Below are 11,536 nucleotides of genomic sequence, written 5' to 3' on the forward strand. Positions count from 1 at the left end.
CCTAAAAATACTTCATCTGGATGCCACAATGTTCTGATTTAAATTCTAGTGGATCTAATTTGACCAAATTATTTACCTCGTTTAGTAGAAACAACATTTCCTTGAATACACATCATGTTTGCACACACGAGTATGATCTAATGGTCAATGAAGTGGGCAAATATCATGAGAGACCAGAATTCAGATCCCAACAAAGACAAAAACATCAGGTGATTTCTTCTTATCTATGTGCTTTGGTGGGTAAAGTTACTTGATGCCTATATGGCGGGAGGTAGTAGATACCTAATAGAATAGTCCAAGTGTGGTCAAACTGGCGCACATGACATAAAAAAAGAAAAAAAAATATGTTGTGTAGGATGACATAACATTTCCAGAACTAGCTGAAACCACCACCCTTTGCCCTCCTTTGGGACTTCGACATAATGCATCAAGGAGAAATGATCATAAGACAAACAAAGAGATCATACAACCTAGAGAGTAACAGTAACAGTTACCAAATCATGGCAAAGCCGAGATTCAATTTCTAGAAATATCAACTCATAACCATTTCAATATACAAATAATCATGTAACTAGGACCTTTTAAATGAATGAGCAAAAAGAAAATTATCAAAGACATGAAAAGAACACATAATAACCAAAAATTTTACAAAGCATATGAAAAATCTGGCAATTTTAGCAAACATAGCTCCTACCATGCATTCTGAACTCAAAATCAACGCCTTGATTGGTGCAGGCTAGGCCTGTTACAGAACATTCGACCATTGGCTCTCACAAATGCAGCTATGCCCAAACTTATGCTTGCCCAAACCACTGCATATATCAGACTCCGGAGATCATGTCGAACTATAGATAGGGAAGTACAAAACAGGAAACATGGGTAAGATACTTGTTAGGCATTAACAGGATTTGGATTCTTTAACACACCTTCAAAGATAATTGTTGAAGAGCACAATAAGAAACACATTCAAATTATGCCAACTCACCTTTCCTTAGCGACAACATAGCAAAGAACAACCCAGTCAATATTAGTGCCAAGGCCAGAGGAAACGACTGTAATCACATAAGATACTTGTTAGGCAAGTGTAGGCCTTGATTACAACGGATGGTAATGAAAGTTAAAGTTATGTCAAATGTACCACAATTTAAGCCTATATTCATGAAAAAGGAAAAAGGGAATGAGATACAAAGAAGTAAAAAGAACATTGTATAAGCCCTGATTAAGGGTTGTCACACTAAATAGCTGGAAGAGTAGATACCATGATGTAAAAAAAGTTAAACCAGCCCAGAAACAGAAAATTTCATCATTTAGCTAATTGGATAAAAAATCGAATGAGAATTATGCCGATAAGGAACACATTTAATTTTTGGCTTCAATAAAGACCTAGCATATGTTTTGGGCCAAGTCTATGTGTTGGAAAAATAATAAACTTGTCAATCCTCTAACGTTAAAGAAAAGAATAAGACTGACAGGTCACTAGTCAATAGATTGAACACTTTGGTCTTGAGTCAAAACAACTTTGCAGATGCAATTAAGAGTGTTGGTGAAGTCAATAATTTAGTATGTCAATATGGTCTAATCACAGGAATCTGATAAATAGGAGCATGTTAAGCATGATCACAGCAGAATAAGTAATGAGACTCACAGCTTTAGTCTCAATGCTTCCTTTTTGGGTTGATGGTTTCATATCTCGAGAGACAGCCGGAATATAGTCTCCTTGCAATAAATCAACTGCATCCTTCATGATATAAAAAATAGCATAAACGAATTCAGTGTCCAAATTGGAAATATAGAAGCTCAAAGTTGTTGCAGCCAATTCCAACCTAGATACTGGGACACATAACAGGTTAAACATTCTTAATGAAAGTATCTCCTAGAAGTCAACAAGAAACTAATCCAATAAAATGGCAGCACACTGCAAATGATGATACTAGGTTAAGTTAGTACTTTGCAGATGGCTTGCATACATGAAGCTTAGTACTATTTAAAGAATGCATTCCAAAATTTCAACTGGCGGATAAGTATGAAACCAAGTTGCAAGTGACAGCACATAATGAACGCTACCAACTTGATATGACGTACAGACTTGAGTAACAACTAATTGGTGGAAAGAAGCATCATTACCTGTTTAGTACCATCAACAAAGTTGTTCAAGTAGTATCGTGTTAGGGCATTACATCCGTCAGTGAGAACCCCCTGGGCTGTTCTGTGACCACATCTGCATATCAAACAACAATGTTGATTTTATCATGACATTGATCGACGAAAGAAAAAGCTTGAAGTCGTAAGATCAATTTTTTTACTATAACTTATAAAGTTGTATGCTATATCCATCATGATCTTGAGATAAACTATCGATGGAATTATGCAGTTGGCATTTAAAGATCCAATCCCAGATTCTTACTCTTGATATGAATGTAATTGGCCAAGAACTAGTACCAATGTCAATGTGGTTATATAATGTTCGTTGATTTTGGAACTTTGTCAGGGTTTGAATCCTACTATCTATGCATTTATATTAATGCACTCTCCAAAAATATGTTTTGTACTAATGCTGCCGTCATATGATACAATCTTCTTTAAGCAGAACAAGTAAGTTGTTACCTGACAAAATCTCCCTTTAAAGCTGGAGTACCAGAATACTGGATGCTTATATCATCCCCATGGTTGGCCCACACTGCAAATAATTTTTAAGGTAAAAGAATAAACAGGTCAAGATAAAGAAGCTTAATATCTATCCAACATAGAAGCTTTAACACAGATATCAAAAACTTCTCACAGAGTTTGAAGCTTTCGTCAAGGTTGGGGTGTGAGCTAATAGTTTCTTCAGCATCGAAAGCACCAAGCCTTCTCAGTTGGAATTCGAGCATTTTCCGACCTAGCATGCTCTGCAAACAAACATCATCAATTAGGGCATCCGTAAAGTGTGATGAGAAGTTGAAAAAAAGTGGATCCGAATCTATTAGTTGGTACATGCTTCTCTAGTGGTTTAAGTCCCAAGGCACAACCATATCAACCATTCCTGTCCTGATCCCAGTCCCACAACCAACAAATGAATAATTATAGAAAACAGTGTCAAATATTAAGCCAGAGTGAATCTTCCAACTTTCTAGATTTAGGAAGTAACATTCACTCCCAGTCGGGACATTCAATAGAAGCTTGCCTAGAACCAGAAAGGCAGTACAAATAATGAACTTGCAAATCATCTCTAGTTAACATGTCTATGTACAGAAAAATTGTCAACTGAATATTTTGAAGCTAGTGAAGGAGATTCAAATAGGCACCCAAAGGTAAGTAGAGAAAGCTAAGTTACTATTATGTTGTACCCTTCCACAATTGACAATTTTTAAAGAGTTAAATGGAAAATACTGACAGTGTGTTGTCAGTATTTTCCCTCTCTGAACTAAGAAATGAAACTCGTCTTTTATATGCATCCACATCAAGCACCAATGATAGTAATGTTTCCACAGGAGGGAAGGTACCTGAGTTACATTTGTACGGTCTAAACAGTCAATGCAGTTGGTCCTCAAAACTCCAAGTTGCAGTTCAACTTTCTCACCTTTCTCATTTAACAGAAAATACCTATACCATGAGAATAAGAAATCCAAATTTAACATCAAGGTCAGGTGAAACAACAGTCAACAATTAGATACTACAAGAAACAGAGTGGTAAAGAAAGAGTATCTGTTCCTGACAAAACACCAAAGAGAAATAATTACTTTATGATGGATGCAAATTTAGAGTCTCTAAACAACACCATGCAATTAATTTTGTTATTTGCCCCATCTCTCTCTCACTCTCTCTTTCTCATAATATTCCTGACTCGGTCTGCTATTTGGTTTAGATTTTCAGTTTCTCCCAAATTTTCAAACCAAAAGAGTTCTCTCCTCGCTACTAGTGCTGCTGTCTCTTCATGCATACAGGTGTTTTGGCATAATCTTTTGCTCTAGAGATGTATAACTTGAAATGGCACATTCTACTTCACTTATTTGTTTCTAATAGTTCTTTCTATGACAGTGTAACATGCTGACTTACACTGGATTCCTTTACTAGTTCTTGGTAAGCCAGGTTTAACTGGTTTGTCCTCCCAGAAAGAATAAAGAGTAAAAAGAACAGTTAAAATTCTTTACGGTTAACCCATCAAACCCTCCACGATTTACAGACCAAGCCTGGCCCAATGGCTTCTGGCTAGAATGAGTCCATGCACATCCCAGCTCCATCATCATCCCTCTCCAGGTAGATGAGATTCAGAATTAAGAGCATATTTTCATGTAATCCCACATGATTTACGACTAGTAAGGGGTTGAGGAAACTGAAACTCTATACAAGATGGTACATATAGGTGTGTGTGTGTGTTTATATATAGATCTACACTCGGAAGAGACATACCTATTTTTAATGAAAAAATCCTCAATTTGATCATAGAGGATGGAAAGGAGTTCAAAATGAACATGCCCGCATATGTGGTGAAAATCAAAGTGCAAGTATCTGCAAAAGTCATAAGATATTAGAATGAAGTGTGGTACTTAAAAAGATCCATATGATTTACCACAAGAAAAATAATTAGAAACCTACTTCACATCATCAGCAGCAACATGCTGCATTGCATTTGCGAACTTTTCACATAGGCGTCCTTCTCCTCCATGCTGATAAGAGTTTTGGATAAAAAAGTCAAGGACGATAGATAAAATTGTCTAGATATATCGATGTAAAAATACATAGAATGTTTTTCATACATGTCACATTAAAAAAATCACAGACCAAACTGCCTCCAAGTTATTATTACACATGCACAAAAACAGAAGAGAATCAAACTATGTTTTCTAATAGATCAACTAGTTTGAAAACCAAGAATTAGTTGAAATATTATACCTTATTGACGAGATCAATTGATAGAACATTTCCGTACTTTTTTCTCAGATCCAAGTAATGCCGCTCAACAACTCTAGGCTGCAGAATGTTACACAACAGTCATTAAGAGTGAAAAGCACATTAAGTGTGTTACAGAATCAGGAAACTAAAAGAGGCAGAAATGCTACTCAACTGCTTCTATAATTCTCACTATCTCAAACTTGGGCTTATATGTCAAATCAACAATCTGATTCCATAGTAATGGGATTGACCCCCTGACCTACAAAAAGGCAATAGTTTTAATGAAATAAATAACTCAACAAAAAGTGAAAAAATGAACAAATAAGCTAAATCTAAATTAAGGTTGTGAATTTCCCAACCTTCCCTTTTTCTGCTTGCCAAAAGATTCACTTTTCCATATTGTTGAGTCCTATATTGGTTGGGGATGGGGGACTTGATCTTGTTATATGGTCTTGGAAAATTCTCACCTCATGAGCTAGCTCTTGGATTGAGTTACGCCCAAGGTCTATTTTCTTATCACGGTATTAATGTGAGATATTATCTACTGCTTCATAGTCTGGGTGCTATTTTTTCGAGGATTCGGTCTTTTCCTTATGACGGGTGAGCTATAAGGTTGTAGGAAGCAACTAATGAAAGTTCTAGCAAGTGGATGATTTGTTATTGTCAGGCAGAGCCGCAGAGGATTCAGTTTTATTGCCCTTTGCCGTACCAAAATCTACATTGCATCTGAGAGGTTCTGTACTGAGTATTGAACTGTTCTTTCAACAGTAAGCTCACGGGAAAGCTTTGATATGTCAAATAAATAATGCAGGATTTCTATATAGAATGGTCCGAACACCAAAAATCATCTTGATAATTGATTTAGTTATTTCATTATTCTGACGACATCATGTTCTCCACCCTAGTACTCTCGATTCCCTCTTCTTCTCTTTTTTGATCAACCCCTTCTTCAATCATTAAAAGAGAGGGAACACACACACAACTTGCACACAGAGAAGGTAATACAAGTTATAAGGGTTACTACATTAGTTTAAACATTTTATCACAGCAATATCAATTCAACATCAAACTCTACTGTGACAGAATTTTTAGATATCCCCTCAGTTATCTACATATGTATAAAAGGGTATTTCATGAGCAACAAGATTGTTCGTGTAGAATTGTTCAAAAAAAAAAGATTGTTAGTGTAGAAAAAAGTCATAATCAAACTTTGAGCGAGTGTACCTGAACAAATGATGCTGTATACCCTTTCAACTGGATAATTTGCTCGCTTTCCACAAAATTTGCAACAAATCCATCAGAATCAGCCCCTCTTCTCCACATTCGAGTGCCTACATTAACGAGCCAATTGCAGTAACCAAGAGAATAGGTTAAGACTAATAAAATTAAATAAACAGAGGACCTGAATAACATGGAGCTAGTTGCAACATGAATTGTTCTTAATTTGCATTCAGTTCATAGACAAGTTAATGAGAATGGATGACTATACATAAAACACATAACAATATTTACAACCTTGTTCATTACTTGCATTCACCGTGCTTTATCAAATTGCAAAGTTGAGAGAATAAACAAGAAAAAGAAATGAATACCAGCTCTTCTGTTGCACCTCCTAGCAATCAGCGTAACATCAATAATGTCTTTTCCGATTGCAGCTTGGAAATTGTGAAAACCTTATGATAAGTTAAGGTATTGATCAAAATGTAACAATAATAACTCTACTTATGCAGGAGTTAAAGTAGCTACGCTACTTGGAAAATTCATGTATTTAACTGAATTACAAGGATACTGCCTTGGACAACAGGAAGCAAGAACGGGTCAAGCTGTAAATGCAAGGCATAACAAATGAATCAACACTCTAATGGGAGAATAAAATGAACCCAAAGTACATAGATACCTGACCTTGTTATCTATCAGTTGTTCCATCATATAGTTGTTCCAAACAAATCGAGGGTCCGCCTGCATAAAATAAATTAAAGCAATATTTGAATCACAGTTGCTAGTCAACCAACTAAGACATAATGGAGGCAAGAAAGCTACTGCATGTACTAGATAAATATAAGCAATCAGAGCTACGCCATCACATCAGTTGGACATCTAAAATACTTACTTGTCTCCAGAGAGGAAGCATCTTGGATTCATCACCCAAATCATGCAGTCTCTGAGCACTGCAGTGTGAACCATAAGTTTCTTTCTGTTAAACACTGCACCTTGATATCTTAGCAATCAGATGAAAGATAATCAGGAATATGAATGTGTCAAGTAAATTCCATGTGGGCAGCAGAAGGTAACACTTCCAATTGCAAACAATGATACTTTATATTTTAAAAATTCTTTTAACCCATAAAATTCACCTCTAAAAATGGTACCCTAAATAAGTCCATACAGAAAGATGATGAAAAAAGAACATAAAAAGAAGAAGAGAAATTGCCTTAATATGTTGTCGAGGAAAGTAACCTAAAATCTTCTCAGGGGTTCAATGATATGAGATCAACATAGAGGAGTTCAAACAAGTAGCCTGGTATACACTAACCAACAGCCTCCATAAATAACAAACAACTAAAGTCCTAAGCTTTGAATTTTGGAAATATATACTTATGTAGAAAATGGATTGTGTGCCTAGCGGAACATTAAAAAAAACGACTCTTAGAGTTTATACTATAAGGACAATTGGTAATGTTACAGACTGAAGCTGCATGGAGTTTGTTAGTCACAAGGCTAAACAGGAAATGTGGAATAATATGTTGATTCCTTCTGAGGTTTGAAATGGAAGTGGTCACAAGAGATAGGCTTTAGCTCTGAAACTTATTTTACTTTGTTCCCACAGGGATGCAGCTCAGCACATAACAAGATAAAAATTTATATCAAAGGTCATCATTTATTTTTACTGGTATCACAGTCATCGTTGTAGAAGTTTTATAAAATAAAAATACTGTACAGGCCAGTACAGGATCCTTCACTGGATCTGCACTGCAATATCTCCTCATCACTAAACTTCATCGTTCATGCATTGATGAAGACATAACACATAGGATCCCAAAATAAGACAATCAAGTGATAGTTAGAGTTTTACAACTCATCCAGCAAATACTCAACTTTAAGTAGAATTGCATCTCAAAGCATAGGATAAACAAATAAGCGTCCGCTAGCAGGAAGAAGACTTTGAGGGCTTAAAATTTATGTAAATGCTACTGATGGTAAGATCGAGATACCATCTCCTCCACTATACCAAATGAATTTTCAATGAGTAAAAAGGAAAAAAAGATCCTCCAAAATGCTAAAACACAATTTAGTAGTATTATAATGATAATATTTATTTTAATAAGTAGTTCTTAATTGAAATAAGCAGCTAGGCTGTTAGTTAACTTCTAATGGTACCCCAAGACAAGGAAAGAAGAAAAAAGGCAACATACAAGTAGTCAGAAGGTTGTAAAGACAATTTACCTCAATGTTATATTGACATCATAAGAGAAGTACAGACCAGGAGTCCTCTCTATGACATTAAGCAGTGCCGAAAACTGAGCTTCCATGTTTTTCTGCCAAAAGCCAAAGAAGATTATAGGAACAGAAATAGAAGACACAAGCATGAGATTACAAAGAAATAGGATAGGAAATTAAATAGGAATTTGTAAACCTACCTTTTCAGCAGTAGAGTTCTTGAGAGACTGATCGCAAGGATAAAATTTCATCGATGAAACTTTGAAGATAGGGTGCCCAAAGTAAGATCCAACACATTCACGGTCCGTTATGACCAGTACATATGAACCTGAAGCAGCACACACTAGATCAGAGCAAGCTTTAATATCAACCAATCAAATGCATGATTGATATTTCTCTTCCAACTTCTTTCTACCATGCTATGTCTTTTCAATCTTCTCTTGAGAAAAGGATAATAGTAAAAAAAATGTTTTCAATGACATGATAAACATTTTGCCTTAAATTTCATAGTCCTGCTTTTGCTCAATACCTGAGATGTAAGATATCCATCAAATGCATAATTGAGCAAAACCAAGGCATTGGTATACACTTTGTATATGTGTGAGATCATTTTATGGAACAAAATCTACATGAGAATGAGCAACAAAGGGTAATTTTTTTTTTTCTGATAATGTAAGATTTATTGATTGAGAGCTGACCTGCTATTGAAATATAAAAAACAAAATCTTGATATTTTAGATCTTCCTAAAATTTCTTACCAGCCAAAAGCTTTAGTATGCCTATAACACCAAATATTTTCTGAATTTTGGGAACACGAACCGAATTGCAATCTGGAACCTCATCTGACATAGAGAACAAGTACCAAAAAAAATATCATTAGCTTAATAAATGGTTTAAGTCCGGAAGAAATTCAGAAAGAGGAAAAGAAGCAACCTATTAGTTTCACAGACCCATCTACGCGGCTGATCTCCAAGCACAAACCACAGGATCCATCAGTAGGCTCAACAACATACTGGTCTGGAAATTCCCAAAGTCGCATCCTTGTATATAATTTCTGTGACGGATCTCCCTTCTCCATCATAATTAAAATGCTACAGACACTGAAACACAAAGTTTATTACCAAACCATTGCCTTTGCGACTCAATTTAAGTGGGATATGCAAATATAGAACAAACCAACAGAAGAAATGTAATCTCTGATACTTGCAACACATGTAAGAATTAAGCAGCTAGGTTTATACAAGTAATATTTATGGATGTGTCAACATCAGTACATTCTGTGACATCATTGGCAATTAGTAGTGCAAACAGAGCAACTCTGTTATGTAATTAACAGAACAAAATAATGCAGAAATTATGTGTGTAAGTTCAAATCCGTTCTTTCCTCGGAAAACATTAAAGTAATTCATCAGTTTCAACTTGTTTGTCTTACTTTCCTTTTCACGTTGTTTCAAAAAGAATGTTTCTTTTCTTTTCTTGACTTAAAAACACAAGATTCAAAAGTTTCTTTATTTTCTTGAAAACAAAATGAAACCAGGGAGTAATTTTCTTGATTTTCCATCCTGTTGGACTGAAAATCATACAATGAGAGAGAAAACATAAAACTTATGTTCGGATAGATATTCAAGAACGTTTCTTTTCTTTTTTTTACTTAAAAATTATAAGATTCAAAAGTTTCTTTATTTTCTTGAACTCCGTATCAATTCAAAACCGCAGCAAATTGAAAGGAAGGGAGTAATTGCCATCGGCAGTTTCTTGATTTCCATCCTGTTAGACTGAAAATAGAAAACAGAAAACTTTTGTTCTTTCCAAGAATCAACAACAACTCAAACCTAGTTACCCCTTCAAATATTTCCGGCATAGAACCTAGTTTTAGGAAACAAGATAGTCATCTCAAGAAACAACATTCTTGACATGGAAAGTCCCAAAAAGTTATTGACCTGTATGAATTCATCAAGAAACCCCATTTTACCGATGATTAAATTCAAGAGAGTGACAAAATTTTGATACCTGAGTAAGAAAAATTGCCTGAAAAACGAAAAGGAAGTAACGAATCTACAGTCTGTGAGGGCTTAGATCAAGAAAATTGTAAGAAAGGGAAGAAGAGGAGATGGAAAAAATACAATTAGCTTCCGTTACTCACTATTTTTTGGGCGGAAAAACACAGATGGCACTAAAGGAGTCATTCGCGTAGAGTTAACGGAATACCGAACTACGCCTTAGATGTCGCAGCAATGCCCTATAATACTGCATGTCACCTTCTTACATACTGAAATTTTTAATCAGGCACCTTTTGGATTTAGAAATTTTAAAAAATTCTCAATTTTTTAATTTTTTTTTAGAGTTATCAATAATTGTGATTTATACTATTTTAGTACTAATTTTTAAATAGGTAATATATTATTTAAAAATATTTGCAATAACTTGTGTAGTTTTAGGTCGTGATCTATTGTTTTCTTATAAGATTTTTCAATTTACTCAAAAAAAAATCATTCGTGCTCCACATGTAGGGCTTACAGACACTCAAGCAAAGGTGATTTATTAGAGAAGCTCTCAATCTCTCTTAAGCCTTCCGCCTCTCAAAAAATATTGTATTCTTATGTTTGAGATCGCCTTTGCTTGATCAAAACGTTGATGCGCTACCAGGTTGACCCTTTTCTTGTTAGCATGGAGAGTTGTGACAAATACCAAGATTAAAACTACCCAGCGCCAATTAAGGGTATAAGAGATAGTTGGATCATATAGCTTTAAGCCAGAGAAGCTATATCTACTGATGCAGATAATGTAGTATCTATTGAAATTTGAGCAAATGCCGATGTCAAACACTTCACTCACTCCACATAAAAAGAAGCTATACCTATGCCACAACAAAATTCATTTTTGACCGGTCACTCAACTATTAACAACATAATTAAACATTTTCTTCTCGATACAGCAAATGCATGTTTACAATATCCATACGAATCAATTCTTAACGTAGAATTTTTTGAAGTAAAAAAAAAAAAACGCATGGTTACGCTCCTAGTTTCCAACGGTATACTATATGTTGGGACTCAAAAACATCATAACAAATTGATAAATAAGTACTACTTAGTACAAGAAAAGAAATATTATCTGTAACTTCCATTGCTTCCTTCATTCATTCATATTAAAACAGCAACACCATAACAAATGCAAATGAATTTATTAGGAATGCTCTCCTTATATTTTATCTTAATATGATAGT

General features: G+C 35.0%; 1 protein-coding gene across 1 annotated transcript; it reads right to left on the reverse strand.

Annotated features, from left to right (window-relative positions):
* Positions 1 to 471: 471 nt before the first annotated feature.
* LOC125822789 (phosphoinositide phosphatase SAC6-like) lies at positions 472 to 10,347 on the reverse strand. Its single transcript, XM_049502252.1, has 21 exons — positions 10,321 to 10,347; positions 9,244 to 9,410; positions 9,069 to 9,152; positions 8,511 to 8,638; positions 8,317 to 8,408; positions 6,983 to 7,040; positions 6,775 to 6,831; positions 6,662 to 6,695; positions 6,465 to 6,545; positions 6,097 to 6,203; positions 5,045 to 5,131; positions 4,873 to 4,950; positions 4,576 to 4,646; positions 4,390 to 4,488; positions 3,483 to 3,582; positions 2,780 to 2,888; positions 2,605 to 2,677; positions 2,125 to 2,218; positions 1,646 to 1,738; positions 986 to 1,052; positions 472 to 845 (listed from the first exon to the last, which is right to left on the reverse strand). The coding sequence occupies exons 2-21, from the start codon at positions 9,389 to 9,391 to the stop codon at positions 715 to 717; spliced, it is 1,791 nt and encodes a 596-aa protein (XP_049358209.1). The 5' UTR covers positions 9,392 to 9,410; positions 10,321 to 10,347; the 3' UTR covers positions 472 to 714.
* Positions 10,348 to 11,536: the final 1,189 nt, after the last annotated feature.

This window comes from Solanum verrucosum, unplaced genomic scaffold (genome assembly GCF_900185275.1).
Source record: "Solanum verrucosum unplaced genomic scaffold, falcon-dt-bn FXZP01000103.1, whole genome shotgun sequence".
Classification (NCBI taxonomy): domain Eukaryota; kingdom Viridiplantae; phylum Streptophyta; class Magnoliopsida; order Solanales; family Solanaceae; genus Solanum; species Solanum verrucosum.